Raw genomic sequence first — 19,585 nt, 5'->3', positions numbered from 1 at the left:
CTCTTTTTTTTGCTTTATCTTTTTTCCCTGAACTGATGACTCTCCTCACAGTAGTAGTAATCTGTTAATAGTCCCCAGATGGCACAGCCTGTTGTATTTCTGTATTTCATTCATTTCCTACTGGTCTAGTTCTCAGTCACACAGATCTCCTCAGACAATATTTCAGCCTTTTTATTGATGCAGCCTTTTAAGTTTCCTGTTAATGTGTTTCATGTGCACACCCTGCCTGGCATGGCTATGGAAATGAAAGGGAGCAGTTTGGGTGGAATATGAAAGAAGCCAATTTTGAAAAGGCAGGGGAAAGGGAAAATAACGTCATGAGACTAGGAAGGTGAAGTGGTGGAGGAGCTATAAAGAGTTTGGAGGTGGATTCCCAGAGAGACTTGATGTTTTTCAAGAGAGAGGGAAGCAAAGGCTGTTTAAAATGAGAAAGGACTGAGTAATTAAAGGACAAGGAGAGTGGGACTGAAAGAGGAAAGCAATTTGTGTGTGTGCGTGAGGCTTCACAAAATGGAACTGGGAGACAAGTGTGAATTGGAGGAAAATTGTCATCAGTTTAAGGTATAGCAGCAAATCCAGCAGCAGACAAAGAAAACAATTTAAAGTTCCAGGCAGGCCTTGCTCACATCTTTAGCAGTTGTTGTTGAGGTGAGCAGGGTGAAATCACAGGAGTTTTCTGGAGGATGCCCCTACAATGAGGAGTCTTTCAGCTGAGGTGTGAAGCTCTAAAACCCAGCAGAGTGAGGTTTCACATCACCTTGTGTGTGCTTCTGGAAAGGCAGGGTTTGCACTGGAGCTGGGGGTGAAAATCTGAGCTGTTTTCCATCCAGGGGGATGATTCAGAGCTGCTGCAGGTGCTCATCCCCACCTTGCCTGTGGAATGAGACAGAAATTAAAATTCCTCATGGTGCAGTCTAGGATGGCTTTCAGTTGTGGAAACAACGTTGAGATGCTTCATGTATTGATGAGATATTGCAGTTGTGCATCTTCCTGAAGTGTTTCAGATTTGTTTCTTACTGCAGTTGGAAGTTGAATCTTCCATGGGCCCATCAGAGCTGGAGGCTGTGGAGGCACAGAGCCCTGGAGAACCTGAGAAAAGGTTCTGAGAACCTGTCCTACCTCTGTAGGAGAGTTCCAAGAACCCTTTGGGCTGAAGTTATTGAAAAACAAGGGCTGGGAAAAATCCTATTCTAGTGCACATCTAAATTTTGGAGAAATATGTAGTAAAATGTATTTCTGGTTTATCAACTTGGCAATAAAGCCTGTGGAGGGGATGAATTTTGTGCTGTTTGGGAGGAGAGAAAAATGGCAACGGTGCATACTTGGAGTGGAATTAAAATTGTTTGGAAGGGGATGGAGTGGATTGCACAGAGGGATGGACTGCAAATTGTAGCATGCCTGCATCATTACTGGGCTCTCAGCAGCCTCTCAGCTGAGCCTCGGTGGAAATGGCACCACAAATTGCAGGTTAGGAAGGAGGAATGGAGCTGTGGTTGCAGGATGCAAATGGCAGGAACAGAAGGGTCGCTCTCCAAACTGAGGTACTGAGATAAAGAAATGGGAGCACAGAGGATTAAACTGAAAAAGACAAGATAACATTTGCAAAATGAACAAGAGATGTGTGGGAAAACAAGGGGAGTTAAAGAGCAAGTGACAGAATGTGTGAATACATAATACAGTGTAATTTGAAATTTTTGGCATGAAGAATGTGATAAAGATGTGGTAGACCAAGTGGATGTAATTTTCCATGTCTCATTTGTGGTACTTGGAATTTATTTTGATTATGAACACTTGCAAACTAAAATGCATTAGAGGAAAATGTGCCTTGAACAGTGCTTATTGCAAATATTGAAAGATTCTTTTCCAAAAACAGAGGGTGCAGTGCATGTCATAAATTTCCCTTAATTCTCTCAGAGCTCATTAATATTTTGGTGGAGGATCAGGTAGTGTGTGAGCTCCCTTTCACTTCTGCTTAGAGAAGTTTCTAATTTTTCCCAGTTAATTAAGCCTATACATGAAAGCTGTGAACAGACACAGGGCCCATTTCTTGTTCTCCTGCTGCTCTTTGGTGTGATTTGATGAAAATTGCTTTACATCTCTTTTGTTCAGTTTTCCTACCTGTGAAATAGGGAATTTTAATGAGATCTGAGCTTTGCTAACAAGGAAAGTGCCTCAGAACGTGCAGGCAAGAGCTGGAGAGCAGCAGCACCACCCTTTCCAGCAGGAGGGTGATTGCAGCTGTGGAAGGAGCTCTGGTCTCCAAAATATTTCCTCTTTATTTATTTAATTTTTTAGGTGAATTTTCTCTCTCCCATTGTGTTTTCTCTGTTGGGCAGGCTTCAAAGAAGAGAGGTCTCATTTCAGTGAGGTTTAGAAAGATTAACAACATCCATATTCATTGTGAGAAATGAGATCCTTACCAAGGGCTGAACTCTGAATTCTGACTCTGCCTCTTCCCAGCCTGGTTCTTCTTTGTGCATTTTTAACTAAAGTTCTGAAATTCTCTCTAAAATAGATGTCTGTATTCTCAAAGGAGCTTTGCTTCAGTCTGAAACCCCTCCTCAGACTGGCAGTCCTGATGTCTCCAGGACAGGAGGATTTGGTGGTGTTTGCAGCAGCTTTGTGGTATTTGTGTGGCCATGGAAGCCAAACCCCTGCTCCAGCCAGCACAGGGACACCACACCCCTGCTGTCCCCTGTCCCCAGCCCCTGGAAATGGAATTCCCTTTCTCCAGGAGCCATTCCATACAGATCAGAATCTCCTCTGATTCTCTGTCAGTGAATTTGAACACTGAGACAAATTCAGCTTTTTTTTACTTCAAAGAGGAGATCCTTTGACTGTCTTTTTTTCCCTTTTCTTTCGTAAGCAACAGCTAAATTCAGCTCTTTGGGTTGAGAAAGAAGTGTGTGAGAACATGGCATATGGCTGCTTGCCTGAGAACTGTGCCTCGTGTTTACTGAGAGAAATTGTAATGTGTTCTTGGCATTCATTGTAATTCAGCTTAACTGGGAGCCTGCCAGAACCCAATCAAAATGTGTTCACAGTATATCCAAAATATGGCACAATTGCCAACTTTGTAGTAGCAAGATGTAACAACCTGTTTGACGAAGAAACGTGACATTTTCCCAACATGCAAAATAAACTCATTACAGGTTGTTTTCAGCTTATTTAGCACTCTTTTAAAATATATTTTTGTAATGGAACTGGAGTTGCTTGAAAAGAGTCCTTACAACACCATTTAAATTAAATTTGGAGTTTGATTGGGCATTTATAGCTGCCTTAACTTGTCCTCTGATGAGCTCCACCACTGGATTGCTTGTTCAAATATGGGTGATCATTTTGGAGCCAGTGGAACTGATAGAATTGTCTCCTCCTGACTCTGAAATGGGAGGTGGAAGCAGCTGAGCACCTTTTGAAGGTGTTTAATCATAAAACTGATAAAAAAATATCCATTGAGGAACCATCTGTTATCAGTCAAATCTCCAAGGATTTTTCCTTCAATCCTGGGAGAAGAAATTTGTTTTGACCTTTTGTCTTTCCATATGTAGAGCCAAATCTCTTTGGTTTCAGTTCAGACTCGGTGTATTTACCTACCTGACCTTGCTGAGACAGACTTGTCCAGGAAAAATGGAAATAGGAATTTCTTTCATGTCTCTGTCTCACATTGCTGTCCCTGGGCTGAAAAGTGCCCAGCAGGACACCTGCACCTCTCTTGGCTCCTCACTGGCTCCAGGTCCCCAGAGCTGACCCAAACATCAATCATGGTCTGGAATTTTTTTTCTCATCATCTCTTTGTGGTCAGTAACTTCACTTTGAAATGTGACCACTGTTCTCATATTTTTATCCCCTGGTGATTTTTTTTTTCCCTCTCAGTCCACTGAAAAGCTGTGAGTCCCTAAAAGGTTATGCAGTATTTTTCTGAGCAAACTAATATTTATGGACAATTTTAAAGGCTTTTGTAACAAATTTCTTAAAGTACTTTCCAAAGGTTATTACAGAGGAAGACAATTAATAGATTGAGATATAATATGAAATTTTCTTTAGTGTTTATATCTTTCTTCAATCAGCAGCTTAGTAGAATTGCAAAGAATGTAGTTTGAGTCACAGCACATCAAGTTCCTAGAGTGGAAAAACATTGAGAGGGGTGCACCAGTCAATTCTGGAAGATGTAAACGCACTACCAAAAATCATCTTTCCTGAGGAAATTGGCACTCATGTGTATCAGGAAGTATCAGGGGAGACATTAATTCCTGTAGGGGATTTTTCAAAATGGAGGAGGCTCTAAGTGAGATATAAATTTTCTGTGGGGTGTCCTTCCAGAGACAGGAATTTCGATCTGTGAAATTGGATGGGACCATCTCCAAAGCTTTGGGCAGCCTGGGCTCAGCCCTGCACTGCTCTGCGTGCTCTGGCCACGCTCCAGCAGAGCACTTCAGTTTGATTTGAATCGTGAATATTCCCATGAAATCAATTGCAGGATTAGCATTTTACAGAGAAGTCAGGCAGGCACTTAAGTTCTTGGTTGAATCAAGGCCATGCTCTCACAAATCATCACTGCAGTGCTTCCTGTATTAAATAATGGCTGGTACCATGGAGAGGAGCCTCCACAGTCAAACCAGAGTTTATAACAGAAAATATTTTTCAGGTATCTTTGTGTCCAGTACTGTTTTCTGTGGAAGGGGAGATCTTTGGGTGGGAATTTTAGTTCCAGTTATGGTTTCCAGAGATTCCAATTATCTGACAAACATCAAACGGGAGATAAATCTAATTAAACTTCTATTTTAAAAGAAAATGTGCTTGGTGGGGAGAGTTGTACAGGCTGGCAGCTGTTTCAGTTATGAAATTAAGCAATCACAGAATATGTCAAGTTGGAAGGGACCCACGAGGATCAGCTCCTGGCCCTGCACAGGGCCATCGCCAAAAATCCCACCCTGTGCCTGAGAGCTTTGTCCAAGCCCTTCTTGAGATGGATTTCAAAAATTTCCTGTAACTGTCAAGGATTTAACCTGAAAATTAGGTGCTGCTGAATAAGAGTGGCTCAGGAATAAGGTAGACATAGAAAGTACAAAATTTTGCATGAAAACAGAGGAAAATGGCAGAATGTAGAGCAGAATATCTTGGGTGATGAAGCCTAGGATTTCTGGTGGCAGACATGGAGATAGTAAAGGCAAACATGGAGACAGTAAAGTGATTAGGTCTGAAGTCCTGAATTTCAATTAAGTTTTATTTTAGTATATCAATTCTGTATCAAAAACTTGGTTAGCAGGATTTTCACAATACAGTCTTAAAGAAAAATTAAAAATAATAATATCATCAACAACATTTATTTGATGTATGAGTTTCCATACGTGCACCGCTTTAGATCGGTTAAATTTTGAATTCATGTTAGTATGGCACTAAGAGTTTAAAGAAAGTACTGATTCTCATAAGTAGAAAAATTGCAGGAAAACAAAGTTAAAATTGATTAACTTCAGCATTTCTGGTAACAATAATCACATAACCATCAGTTCTGGATTCTCTCAGCAGCACTGGGAAGTGAGAACACAAATCATGGCAGGACCATCAGGGCCTGACCTCTGCTCTCCACTAATTGTGAGGATTTTTGCCCAAAGCAGGAGGAATGAGAGCAGCAAGGAGCCTCTGTGACCCTCACCAGCGCAGCCGCTCAGTGCAATCTAACTCTGACTTGGGAAATAATACAGATCCTGAAGCCCTCTAGAGGAAATACTAATTTTTCATTCTGTCCCTGAAAATGACTAAAGTAAGTCAAGGACATTCAAGTTTTGGAGATTACTTTTAGCAGTTTTGCAAGCACCTATTTTTTTCTCCTTTTAAGTTAGAATCTGCAAATTGTTCACAGAGAGAAAACAACATGGTTAGATGTGTGTTAAAGGTCATAATTTGAATTTTTCCAGTCCCATTGATATAGTTTTAGGGAAAAGACACACTGAATAGTATTGCCAATTTGTCTACATTATCAAGTTACTTAAACTACATTGGAGAATGTAACTTGTTATTGATAAAAGGATAGCAAAGGAAAAGTCCAAATTCAATCTTAAATAGCTGGTGTGTTTAAGATAAAAGTGACAACTTTTTGTTTCTGAAGTCCTTTAAATTCTTAATTACAGAGGCCATGAACTAGGGAGGGATACGTGGTAGACATGTCTTATCTAAAGTAGATCTCTTCAAAGCTTTTAAAAGGGGGAATCTTAATATATGTAAAATATATGAAATAAATTAATTTTCAGATTGAAGGTAATCAATAGCTTGTGCTCACTTCAGGGAAATAATGCACTTAACCTTTAATTTTTAAAAGAGACCAATTAAGACTGTGCACTGTGATTAATGCAACCTGAAATGATTTCACATGAGTGAATCCATTTCCATAATTCTTTCCGTGTGCTGGTTTTGCATTTTGGGCTGAGGCTGGGAGTGCCTGGAGCTGGGTTTGGGGTCGTTTGTGGGGTGTGGGGTGTTTGGATCTCAGATCTGCCCGGAGCCATGGTGGGAATGACACAATTCCAGCAGAAACTGGAGCCGGGAGTGAAATCCTCTTATGCCATGAAGCCATCCCTGCCGGGGGCTGGAGCCAGGCTGGAGGTGCCACATCCACCTGCCCTGTCCCCCCTCAGCCTCGGTGTCTGTTCTCCTCCAGGCCTCATGTCTGCCCGGTGTCTGTCCCACCCCTCAGCCCTGGTGTCTGTCGTCCGCCCAGTGTGTGTCCCCTCTCAGCTCTATTGTCCCCCCAGACCTGGTGCATCTCCCCCTCAGCCTCGGTGTCTGTCCCCCCAGGCCTGGTGTCTGCCCTGTGTGTGTCCCCCTCAGCACTGGTGTCTCCCCCCTTCAGCCCCAGTGTCCCCTCCAGCCCTATTGTCCCCCATCAGGCCTGGTGTCCCCGGCCAGGCGGGAGTGCCAACCATGGCTCGGTGCTCTCAAAATCCTCTCAGTGCTGTGGGGATCCTTTTGGGGCTACCTAAAAACAGAGGGCAGGCAAAATTAAGGGAATAAAAGCAGTGATATTTATTGAAGGGCCTTCAGGGACATTTGGGGCAGATGAAGCGCCCCACAGGCTACCCCCAAAAATGGACGATGGGTCACGAGTTTGCTCACTTTTATAAGTTTGGGCCCTTTGCACATTGGGGGTTAATCTTCCAATTACAGCCTCAGGTAATGAAGTAATTGATCCCAAGTTTGCTCCCCTCAACTCCCTTTGGTTTCCATCTCTCAGGGCCTGAGGCAGTGAGGTGTCCTTGGTTGCCCGGCCTGGAGAGGAATTGTTGTGTCTGCCCAAAATGGGGAGACAGTAGCTAACACTGTACATGGAGTTTACAGTTATTCATTAAAGAACTGCAGGATTACAAATACATGAAAAATGTAAAAACTAAAATCTCAAGGCATCAAAAGGGACCAGAATTGTGCTGTGTCTGTGGGATCAGACCCCAGCTCCATCTGGTCTTTGCTGCTTTTTGGGTGGGATCCAGCCCTGGGCAGTGCAGAGAGCCCCTGGGAGGACTCTATGGGATGGACCCTTGGTTATAAATGGCAACACTTCCTTTATAAATGATACCCATTATAACCCTCACAGAAGAACTTTTCAAGGTTTTTTATCAATTTTATCTTCGCTTTTCCTAATATTTAAATGTTGGATAGAAAACCTCATGGATCCTGGATGCACTGAGTGTTTCCATATGTGCTGAGAGTGATTGAAGCGGCCAGATTTACATTTTAATTTACCAAGTAGTGTTCCAGGAAGAAGAAATTGCAGCAATAGGTGGCACAATGCATTTTAATGGAGAAATTAATAATATCTTAATTTCTTAGGTTGAGGTTGTCTTTGTTTCGTGTGATATTTCTAAAAGTTCAGGAAAATGGCAACTTAGAAAAAGCTAATCATGCAACAATTTCAAGAAAAAATGTTTCATAAATATGAAAGTCATGCTTCTGACCTTTCTGGAATACCTCAGTTTTGGTTTTCCTGCTTTTTTCTCATCACAGCTCTTTTATACAGGAACCTGTAGTTTGTACACTCATCTTTCTCAGTAAATCATTGTTTGTGTGTTACACTTTGCTTGATCCTATTAGAGCAAACCACTTGCTCAGTGAGCTTAAGGAGCCAGCTCACCTCTCCTGTCCTTCATGTTCTGTTCTCTGGCTCATATAAAAAATAAACCAGAGGAGAATTTCCTTTTTTGAGGCTTTGCTGGGCATGGCTGTGAGGGAAGTGAAAAAGAAGCCATGGGGAATGTCCCCAGAAACATTATTTCATATTGTGCTGCTTTTGCTGACACAGAATTGATTTATCCTACTCAATAGAGTATTTTTACAGTTATTGCATTTACCTTTTCACCAGCAGCTCTATTTAGAGGGTTTATGGACAGCACACACACTGATGTATTACTATTGGGTATCTCTTACTCCTTGTCTGATGACTTGAAAGAAATCTTTAACTATTTATCTGTGCAGAGCATAAAAATAACCAGGACTGGTAGTTGGGAACTCTGCAGTTCTTCCAGCCTGCTGCTTCCTTGTCAGAGGTTGGAATTCAAGCACTAGGTCTGCCCTATGTCCCTTTTTTGCATGCTGCCGTGTCAAAGATTTAATCATCTTTAAGTATTTTAAAAAGTCTTATATCAAACATATGAGTGAGTGACATTCTATGGCTTTGAAATGTTTTATAACTTGGTTTTTACTTTTTTTTTTTTGTACTGAATTATTGCTTTGCTGGATGGATTTTTCTTATATGTTGAGTTGTAATCATATTTTATTCATGCACTTTAGGCTATGTAGTTCTTTAGGTATGATAAAATTCTTGCTTGTTTCATGTTACCTCACAGAACTATTTAATCTTGGATAAACTATGTCCAGATCAAATAGCAAAACATTTAGAAATGTTTTTGTTTAGAATTAAACCACAAAATAATAGTGATTTAAGATGTAGTAATATCTTTCATCATGTAGTTGAAGCCAGAGACTTAATCTATCTTAATCTGGCACTGCATGCAAAGTGGTAGTGAATAAAAATTTCTAGCTCTCATTTTGTTCAATAACAACCATAATAAATCTGTCTGGTATAGACATGGAACAGAAACATGGAATAAAAATGGGGAAATGTAAGAAAAGGGAAAAGCTTCTTCAGGAGGATTTACAGGCTGATGAGTTCTTCTGTAAGTTCTTCCCATTTCCCTGCTTTTGTTAGTTTTGTACATTTCTATTGATAAAAATATGGATTCCTAGTTTGGGAATTGCCTTAATTGACAATTCCTGCCAACGACCTGACTTTTAACTGAGCTCCCCACTGAGTGCTAGAGCTAATTCCTGCAAACTGCTGAAGGAAAGAGCCTCGTTTAAGATCATTCAGATTTACAGAGTCAACAGGATGACATAAACAAGGGCTGCAGTGCTTGTGTGGCATCCTTGGAGAAAAAGGAGCAGGAGAGATGTGGGTGAAACCTCAGATCAACTGATCCACAGCCTTTACTGAGTAGGTGCCAACAGAAGCCATCACCAAAGCTTCTGAATATCCCTGAGAAAAGATCAAATGCTCCCCTTTTCCTTTGCTTCTTGCAGCAATCTGATTTTTGGCTTGTCTGTAAAGAACTGTGTGAGTTGCCAAGGCCACCTTCTACTTTGGGAATTTGCATCTTGCAGGTGTCTAAACTCTGACTCATGAATTAGGTCATGGACTCGTGGCTGCTGAAGAAATTGGGTTGAGCAGAAATCTGATTTGTTTGGGCTTTTCACTCCAAACACCCACGCTGGATTTGGCTGTTCTTTTGATATCTGGGATTCTTAGTAAAATATGTCAGTGAAGTCAAAACAAGATTTAATGTATTTTGGCACTGAAACATCTGTAGCACTTTTTGTTTGATTCTCCTCTGTCAGCTCTTTATCCCCCTCAGCTCTGCAAACCTTAGCACTTGTGGGGGGAGGATGTGACCCAGGGATTCTGCCTGTCCCACGTGAGTTTGGTTGATTGAGAACATTCTGTAGCACACCTGTAGATGTGACTCGGAAAATTTCAGGTTTTTAGACATATTCTGGCTGGGAAGTCTGTTCTGAGGCATCTGTGACCCTGTGCCTGGATGGGGTTTGATATGATGATGAACTGAATTTAATGTGCAGCTCTGTTGCAAAGTGATCAGAGATACTTTTAGGGAAGGACTCATTTCACAGAACTTTAAATGTCTGTCTTGCTATTACATGAATTTTGTCTGACAGGTTACCTCCTCTCTATTGATTAGCTCAGACAGGCTCGTTATCTCATTCTTCAGTAATTTTTTTCTTCACATTTAAGACAGGGACAAATGGGGCATATCTCTGTAGTACTTGTACAAGAACTTCCTTGGCGTGAGGGTTTTGTTTGATTTTCTGTGATACCAAAGTCGCTTTTTGAAGGTCAATCTGTGATTAAGACTTTCCTGTGCACAGTACAAGGTGGATAAATCCTCAGAAGCATGGAGGAAGGAGCTTTCAGTTATATTTATTTGTTCTTGTACTTTTGCTTTTAAGATCAGTGCTTGTAGATGAGACATGGTTAATGCTGCTCCTTCCTTATTAGACTTGTTAACCTTTCTAAAGTGGAAACTGTCTGAAATAAACTCACCTCAATGTGCTCAGGCTCTAGTGAAGGAAATACTGATTCCCTGTTTTACTCTCTGCCTAAGAATTGTTCCTTTTTCCTGGTGGTTTTGGGATTTTTGTTTAGTTTTGTTACAGTGAGAGGTTTTTCCCCTCTGCCATCTTTGGCAAGTTAATGGTTACTGCACAAACACTCTGGGGAGCAGAGAGCTGGAAAAGTCTCCCCTGTCCCTGCCCTCCAACCCAGGCAGAGGAGAACACAACCTTTGGCACTTGCTGCAACAAGGAGCAATGTGAACCCTGAGCACATCAATTCTCCACTTGTAGGCAGTGCAATCCCTCGTGTTCAAAGGGTGGATGTTCTTTCTCCTCAAGGTTCTTACTGATCCCAGAGATCAGAGATGTTTGTTATCACCTGAATTATTCTGACACAGAGATCTTTTGTGACTGCACAAAGAGTTTAGGAATGTAATTGTGCTAATTCTGCACATTGGTTTTGAGTTGGTAATTGGCAATTGTTTGAGAATAAATAATGAAGATTCTTCTAGATACATTCACAAGTCCAAAAATATGTTGTATTGTCTTTTTAGTTGGTTCTAAAAGTTTTGTTAAATTTGGACATGTATTCCAGGATGTCTGTGCTGGAGCCAGCACTTCTGTCAGGTCAGACTCCCATCAAACACTGACTCAAAAAAATAAAGCTGTTTTTACATGTTTTTGCTGCTGTCCAGTGCAGCAAATAAAGGCACTTGCCTTGCACTGGGCCAAAACATTTATCTTTTAAAATAAATGTAACAAATTCAGGGTCCCATGTCCTCAGCTCAGACACTCTGAAATGTGGAATAATTTCATTAATTACGCAGGAGATCTGAACCTGGAGGCTTTGGAGGCTCCTGAGCACTTCCAGGTCATCCCTCAGCCATGCTGCTTCAGGAATGACTAGGGGCTGCGGTTATGTCTTCATCAAGGAGAAAATTAATGAAGATAAGGAAAGATGTAGATTTTCATTAGCACACAGAGCTAATTAAGATGCTTCTGGGTTTTGTCACTTTTATGGGAAGTTCCTCAGTAACAGCATCAGTGACATATCTCGAGGTTAAATTGTTGGGAAATGTGGCAGCAAGGAGCACACACTCGGGCCTGAAAATGTGCTCCATTCTCTGTGCATGACACTTCTGTTCCAGAAACCTCTTTGTGGTCAGGTCTGGTTCCAGCAAGCTTCCTGAAAATGCTGTTTATTACTTCTGTGGTAATCCCACAGCTCCACGGCACCTGTCAAGTGTTGAGGACAAAGTTAGAATGGCTTCACTTCCTATTATTCATTCATAGGTAATGAAGGCAGAGCTATATAAAGTCATTCACTTCATATATATGAATGTCAATTTAAGGGTGATGGCATAGCATTAAATCAAATTTTATTAGTTCAGCAGTTTGTTCATTTGCTATTAATATTGCTTGACACATCCCCTTACAGAACCTTCTCAGCTGCTGTGAACTCTTAAAATATTGATCATTTGAGCCCAGCTTTTGTCTTGATAACACTTGGAAAATTATCTTGGAAAGTGATCTTGGAAAATTGCTGCTGGAAACATCTTGGACTTACAGGCACTGAGATTGTGGGAAAGCCTCTTGCTTTAGCCATACTGAAAATAAAATAATGAAGTTACAGGGGTGAAGTGGTTTTGCTTATGGGGTAGAGTTTGGAAGGCTGGTCTGTGTCTCAAGCATGCCCTGTGGTGAGGGGACAGTGATGTTTGTCCTGATTTGGAGGAGGAACTTTGGAGGGGAACAACAAAGGCGCTTGGGAACTTGCTGTGGGTTTTGCTGTTCCCTGAGGAGTTTGTCCCTTTGTGATCTGTGAGTGAAGCCCTGACCTGGTCTGGGGAGAGAAGAAGAGCAAGGTTGGAAGTTTCCAGCTCGTGCTCTCCCAAATCTGCTTCCCTGCTGGTTACAGAGGAGGCAGAGCTGACAAGCTTTTGTTTTTCACACATGGAAAATAAAAGAGAGGCAGCGTTGAAGGAGAAAAAATGAGATATGGGGAAATGGGAGCTGGCAGTGAATGGAGGGAGTTGAAGATATACAGGGTTTTTTAGGCGAAGAATCTCCAGAATTCTGTGCTAAGAAGGGGAGAGGGTTCTTGTGGCTGGCACAGTTGAGCCAGAGACAGCTGCAGGATGAGGAGCAGAAATGCAGAAGTGCTCCAGCTGTCGAGAGCCCAGCTGGATCCTGGAGCTGAGAGTGTCTGCAGGGGGCTTGGACAGGGCAGATCCCGGTGCTCCTGTGGATCTGACACTCTCAGGAGAGAAGAATGGAGCAAGGGCAGCACCTCATGGACTGCCCAGCCTGGAGCAGTGGCCTGACACCAGTGGAAGAGTTTATGCCCAGTGCAGTTCCACCCACGCTGCAGCCTGGAATGGCAGCCAGCACTTTTGGTGTCAGTTGGTGCCTGGGAAGCATCAATTCAGGGCGCTCATCCCGCGCCAGTTCCTGTTCATGCAGATGAGGATCTGTAAATTCAAGCAGCACAAGCCTGCCTGTATTTGCATCTAAAACATCCATCTGTATCCCTGTGAATATCGCGGTGACGCAGAGGAAACTCAGCCGGGAAGCAACATTTAAACACATTCTACGTGCACAGTCAAGCATTCAAAGGTCACATAAAGCCAGAACTGAGGCGTTCTTCTTCTCAGAACAATTGGAATTTTTTTTTTTCCTTTTCTGTGATGGTGAATTTCTGCTGTGAATTTCTTCTACATTTAAAATTGCTGTGTTGTGACTTTAAATATACTTTTTTGATGAAATTCTGTCATCTAGCTACTATATTTCTCTAGGTCAGGTTTGTGACATGTAGGCTTAAATATGCAAAATACTGAAATCCTTAGATTTCAAATATACTCTGAAGTTTAGAAGAGTTGAGGCCTGAAATATTCCAGACTTGGTGTTTTCCAGTGTTTTTAAACATGTTCCATCTGTGTCTTTCTGAATTGTGGTAGTATGAAGATACTTTTCTCTTGATGCTCTAAATAGTTTTGATTTTTCCTCCTGAAAAGCTTAAGAACAAATATCTGGTATTTGAGAGTCAGCTTAGTGTGAACATGGCCCTGAGGATTATGCCTTTTCTTTATTTGGAATGAATAATTCTTAAAAGGCTTTCGAACGTCACTGGCAAAAATACCCACCTGATGATTTTCCTTGTTACCAGTTACGTAAGAATTGGAAAGGCTCCACTGTGCCTGAGCCCAGGGTAATAAATCAAAAGGGTTTTGATCAAGAACACGGCTGAATTGATGTGTGTATTCAATAAAATTGCATTTAGGAAAAGGCATGAATTATCTCCAGTCTCTCAGCCAGCCAGTCAATTCCTTCCAGATCTTTCGAACTAGCTGCTGAATATTGCTTTACATGGAATATATCCCTTGTTCTTTAAAAAAAACCACCAAACCCAACGTTTTTTTTTTTTGCTTTCTGTAAAAATTACACTTGGACTGAGCCTTTGGATGCTGTTAAATGCTGGATGTATTTAAACAGATCTGTATATATAAACTGAAGGTTGTGACAGAAGCAGAATTTCATGCTGCCTTCCCCAATTAATCAGAGAATTTCCAGCCCAGTAATGAGAGATTTTATACTTCCTATGCGGGAAGAGCTGATTTTCTAGACTTGCAAGTCCAGAAACAACAGCACAACAACATTAGAAAATTGATATTTGTCCCTGTTTCTCTTTGATCTGCTGATTGTTCACAAGTCACCATTCTGCAAGAGCAAAGATAGTGTTGTATTACAGCTTTTAATAATAAAATGAGGCACATTAATAGGTTATTAATTTGTCTTGGCAGGCCAAAGTGTAATTCTTCTGAGCAAACAGATCATCCCATCAACTTCCAGCTTTTGTCCTTTGGATCCCGGTCCCACAGAGTTTTCTCAGATTCTTCATTATATTTATTCTGTATTATGTTCAGATTCTATACTGTATTTATTTAGAGGCCTTTGTGCAAATGGGAGTTTAGTGTGGTGCTGTGTACTTTTAATTTCTAGATATGCTTTTGATCAGGAAAACCACTGAATACTTTGTCAGTGAGAGAGAGGATCTCACCCCTCTTGCAGCAGTGCTGAAGCCAGGACTGATCTTTGCATTCCCACCAACTGATTTCCTCCTCTTTCACCCTAAAACCCAAAACCAACACTGCATTTTCCTGCCAGAGGGGCTGTTTTGCATCCCCTGGTCTGCCAGGGAGTGCCCCAGTGGGAGCTGCTGTGTCTGTGCCAGGCAGAGCTGGCAGGACCTGCCCTGACCCCCCTTTCACAGCCAGGCTTTGCTGCTCCAGCCAGCTGCTGCATTTTCCCCTGGGAATTCTCATGGAGCAGCAACAAGCTCATCCTTTGGGCAGGGATTCTTCAGGAGAGATTAAAAAGCCAGAAGAGTTTTCAGGAAGTTGCAAAAATCTCTTAAAATAGAGGAAAAAGGAGAAAAGAATAAATGAGTGTAAGTGATAGAGAGAGCTATGAAAAATTGGAAATTACAGATTTTAAATTTAGGAATTCCTTCTGGGATGGATCACACCTGACAGAGTTATTGCTCCTGCAGTTCTCCTGTGAGAGCTGTCCTGGCTCCACCATTCCTGCACAAAAGGCAACCCCTTGGGCTTTCCCTTCATTCATTTTATAGTCATTTTTTCAATAATGGTAATATTTTCACTGTCTCCATCCAGTGCAGAGGGGAAGGGACAGATATTTTTATAAATAATGGTAATATTTTCAGTATCTCTGTCCAACAGTGGAGGGGAAGGGACAGATGTTTACATAACATGGCAGCAATGTTTGTGCTTTTAATGGAAACCAAACCTGCCATTTGTTGACATGGATGGAAAGATTCATTTTAATCTCAGTGAACCTTATTGCCCACAATATGTGACATCTCTTCTGTAATGTTCGCTCTGAGTTACTATCTAAATCAGATTTAGAGATATTTTTAAGGCTTTGCTTTGTTTTCTGTTTCAATTATTCCTTTTTTCTTAATTATGCATTTCTAAAAATACACATTTTCAAGCTGACTGGTTCTTCTTTTCCTGCCCTTTCTCCCTAAAATTTTCTAACTCCTTTTTATTCACATTTTCTTGACTTTGACTTTAGATGCTCTATTTGCAAAATAAGTTTGCAGTCAACATATCAGAGTTGCTTCCTTTTCTCTGCTCTTTGAATATGGAGATAAAGTTTTCCTAGGCCATGTGGATTCAATATGATTTTTTTTAAACTTAAAAATGGAAAGAGAGACTATGGAAAAGACCTTTGAGATCATGGCATCCAACCATACAGCAGGAAAATGTCAGAGTTTTCAGGTGGATGTGGTTTATGGGGTGTTTTCCCTGATTTCCCTCATTTTCCGAGCACAAGGGTTTATACAGCTTTTAATGCAATGTTCAGCCAGAGCTGACTCAGTCAGCACTTGGGCTGATGGATAACTCCTTTTTTCTTGTCCTCTCAAATAACACTGAGAGATTAGTAAATGTCTTCAACCTTCATTGATTTTCTGTTAAAGTGAATTAACTCCTTGAGCCCATCTGGGTTGGAGAAATAAAAATTCTCCAACCTCCAGCTGTAATTTTCTCATCATGGGCTTTAAAGTAAAACAGCCATGTTTGAACAATTTTTCTTCAATCACTTTATTGTACTCTGAAGGAGATGTTGGTAAGTTACAAAATGCACACAAATAAAATAAGAATGTGCAGCAAGAGAACTGCAAATTTCTACGTTTCTTGCCTGACACTGATGTTGTGTATCTTGGGGCCAGTGGGTTAATTTTATTTACCTACATCTAAGCAGAGCTAAAACCTCTTCTTTCTTCAGTTATGAATCTGAACTGCCTTAATAGTTATCTGTAAACAGAAATGATGTTGAAGGAAAATGCATAAAGAGCACTAATGAGACCTGAGAGGCTTGAGGAAATAAATATTTCATTGGGTTTGGGTGAGTCAACATGAGCTCGTTCTGTACCCTTTCTAATTTCATCTTGGATATTTTCATGTAAAAACAATTGGAGCCCTGAAAATAAAGAAGATTTTCCTGATGCTAAATTCCTGCTTTGGAATGTTTCACTTTTCAGTGCTTGGCTCCCAGAGAGACAGAAATGCAGAGAGCAATGGGCAAATCTCTCTTTTTGGTGTGTATTTATTAAGTGCTGTCATTCTGTGAGACAGCCTGGCCCTTTAATGATATATTTCTATATTCTCTTGTCAACTGCCACACTGTTTGCACCAGTAAGTAAATGCCTTGTAAAGGTGCCCTGGGGAGCTATTACAGAGCAGCACAAATAATACAAATTTGATATTTTGCTCTGCTGTCATACATTCTCCCTGGCACAAAGGCAGGTTTAATACATCTGACTGCACACTTCTCACAGCGTGGCACATTCACTTGGGCTTTCCTAAATCTCTCTTAATGCTGCAAATGCTTGTTGGGGCTGCTGATCCTAAATTTTTTAATTAATTTGCTTTTGTTGAAAATAATTTCATATCTAGTAGCACTTTTGTGACTTTTTTTTTCTGAGTTTTGGGGCAATATCCACTAAAAGCAAATCTGGGAGGTGTGGGATTTGGAGTTTTTGCTCTAAAATGGTTTTAAGAATTGTTCTTGACCAAGAGAGAACAGAAATGTGCAACAGCTTGGAGTTGAAAATGTTAAATAATAAACAGAATTTGCAGTGACTCAGCCAATTGAACTGAACTATACTTATGTAAAATCATTCATGAGATCATTAAAAATAATGAACAGATGCAAAGAAGTTGTTTCCTATTAGCAGACCATTCTAGAATAGAGAAAAGGTTTAGGTATTAGTTACAGACTGCTGATTTGAGCTTTAAAAATCTCCCAAACTGCCTCATGCTTTTGAATTAGACCATAAAATATGACATTTTTATCACTGAACTAGCTTTGTATGGGACATAGGTGTACGTGAATACAAAGCTGTGCACTTGGCTTGGTAAATGAGCTTTATCTATAACATAACTCAGGACTATCAGTTTGCAGAGCACATAATTGGATTGTGTTGAAAGAAGAGTTAATTAAATGGAACTGCATGTATCCCCTTGTATTTACTGAGTGAGGACAAACACTTTGGTTTGTTCCATTCTCGCCACAGTCCTTTTGTCCCAGCTGAGCTATGTTTGTTGGGGACACCCAGCACACCCACACAAGGTGGCAAAACTCTTTTTCTCAGTTACTCTGCAAACTCAAAATCTATTTGATGATGGCTGTGTGCAGAAATTACGTTTCAAAGCTCTGTCATAAATGCCCAGGTTGGTTTTTTCTGTGCTTTCTGGATCTCTGTAATTTTATGGATTTTGGATTTACCTGCATCACTGCAGGGCAAATAACTGAGAACGAATGTTTTACTTTCCTTGGTAGATGGAGTTATTGAAGATGCATTTTGCAGGTCTCTAGAAGACCATGTGCACATCAGATTTCTGTTGAATCTGACAGTCCTTGAGGGACCTCTGAGGGACCTCATGTAGCTTTCAGCAGTAGATCCCTGTGTTCAACTCATTGTTCTGGCTGGAAATTCAAGGCATGTGGGGTTCAGAAACAGATTTGGAGGAAGAAAAAAATCTTTTGGCACGTTAATCAGTTTCTTCTCTGGTCTGAGAAACAAAATAATCTGTTATTCTCACCCTATCAAGTTTCAGGGTGAAATGGAACAATTCCTCGTGCATGGGTAAATTATATTCTTACTTGGAGGTGTTGTAACAAAACCATTCTTGTGTTGTTTGGATTCAGAAATCTGGATAATGTGGGATGAGAATTGGCAATGGGTGTACCAGAGTCAGTGTGGGTGGGTACTGAGCCTGAAAAACTCTTCCTGGTCAGGGACAGCCAAACTCTATGACCTTGAAGAGTCCTGGAAGAGTTACAAGAAGAATTTGTTCCTAATCATAAGATAAACTTATATTTAGGTCTTTGTGACATCACAAGAAAAAGGTTTTTTATAATGTCACTCTCTGTGCTGCTTTGTCCTTCCCTTGTCTCCATGAAGGTTTTGAATTACTATTAAAATATTTAAAAATGTTGAAAATAATATCAGTGATACAAACTTCTCTCCCTAGCAACACGTGCTGGGTTATCTAAGTTAAATTTTAATTTTCATTGCATGCTCTCCATAACAGCCCCAAACAAGGAAGCACGCTTCCACTCCCAATAAATTTCTGTGTTTCTGAGCTACAGAACTGTTTCATTGGGTTTTTCTCCTCTCTCTGAATCTCTGCTGTTGGCTTTTCTAACCAGGCCTCGATGATTGCCTCCAACAATACATCAAAAACTTTGAGAGAGAGAAGATCAACGGGGAGCAGCTGCTGCACATCACTCACCAGGAGCTGGAGGAGCTGGGGGTGACTCGCATTGGCCACCAGGAGCTGATCCTGGAAGCAGTGGATCTGCTCTGTGCATTGGTAAGTGGCTCCTTGCATCGCTCACCTTGATCAGCTGTGCTTATACATGTACAAACCAAACTAAAAACTGAAAAACTAAACTAAAAATAATGTAGAGGTTGCTCTACAGCCCCCCGCTCAAACAGCCTTTGCTTCAGTGAAGGACAGACATGTCCTGGCTTCTCTCAGCTGCATAGAAACTATATTTATCCATTTAATGATTATGTCTGATGGTCTTTGATTGCTTTTCCTCTGACTTTCTTGGTCCTGCATTCAAATGTTGCTGAATATCACTCCTGGCATCCATATGGTTCTGTAATTATGTGCCATATGCCCTCGTATTTCACTGACATTTGCCACACTGCACTGAACCAAGCAGACCTGAGTGGTTTAACCATGCCAGCGTTCAGAGGGATGGTACCACACAGCCAGAAGGGAATGCTAATTAGACTGGAAGATTGTTTAAAATGAGCTTTAAGATGAGATTGGAGTGGTAAAATTGACTTTATCTAAACTACAGACACGTGTGTCAGCTAAAAGTTCGTTTTGGGTTTTTTCAGCAACCTGCAAGCTCTTGGAAAGACATTATT

At 40.9% G+C, this 19,585-nt stretch overlaps 1 protein-coding gene across 1 annotated transcript in view; it reads left to right on the top strand.

Moving 5' to 3' along the window:
• LOC132079983 (connector enhancer of kinase suppressor of ras 2-like) overlaps window positions 1-19,585 on the top strand; it is a 166,626-nt gene that overhangs the window by 44,815 nt on the left and 102,226 nt on the right. Inside the window, exon 3 of the mRNA XM_059482922.1 lies at window positions 18,853-19,016. Within this exon, the coding sequence (XP_059338905.1) occupies window positions 18,853-19,016 (164 nt within the window). The remainder of the gene's footprint in view (window positions 1-18,852; window positions 19,017-19,585) is intronic.

This window comes from Ammospiza nelsoni, chromosome 15 (genome assembly GCF_027579445.1).
Source record: "Ammospiza nelsoni isolate bAmmNel1 chromosome 15, bAmmNel1.pri, whole genome shotgun sequence".
Classification (NCBI taxonomy): Eukaryota; Metazoa; Chordata; class Aves; order Passeriformes; family Passerellidae; genus Ammospiza; species Ammospiza nelsoni.
This window is presented reverse-complemented; position numbering and strand designations above follow the sequence as displayed.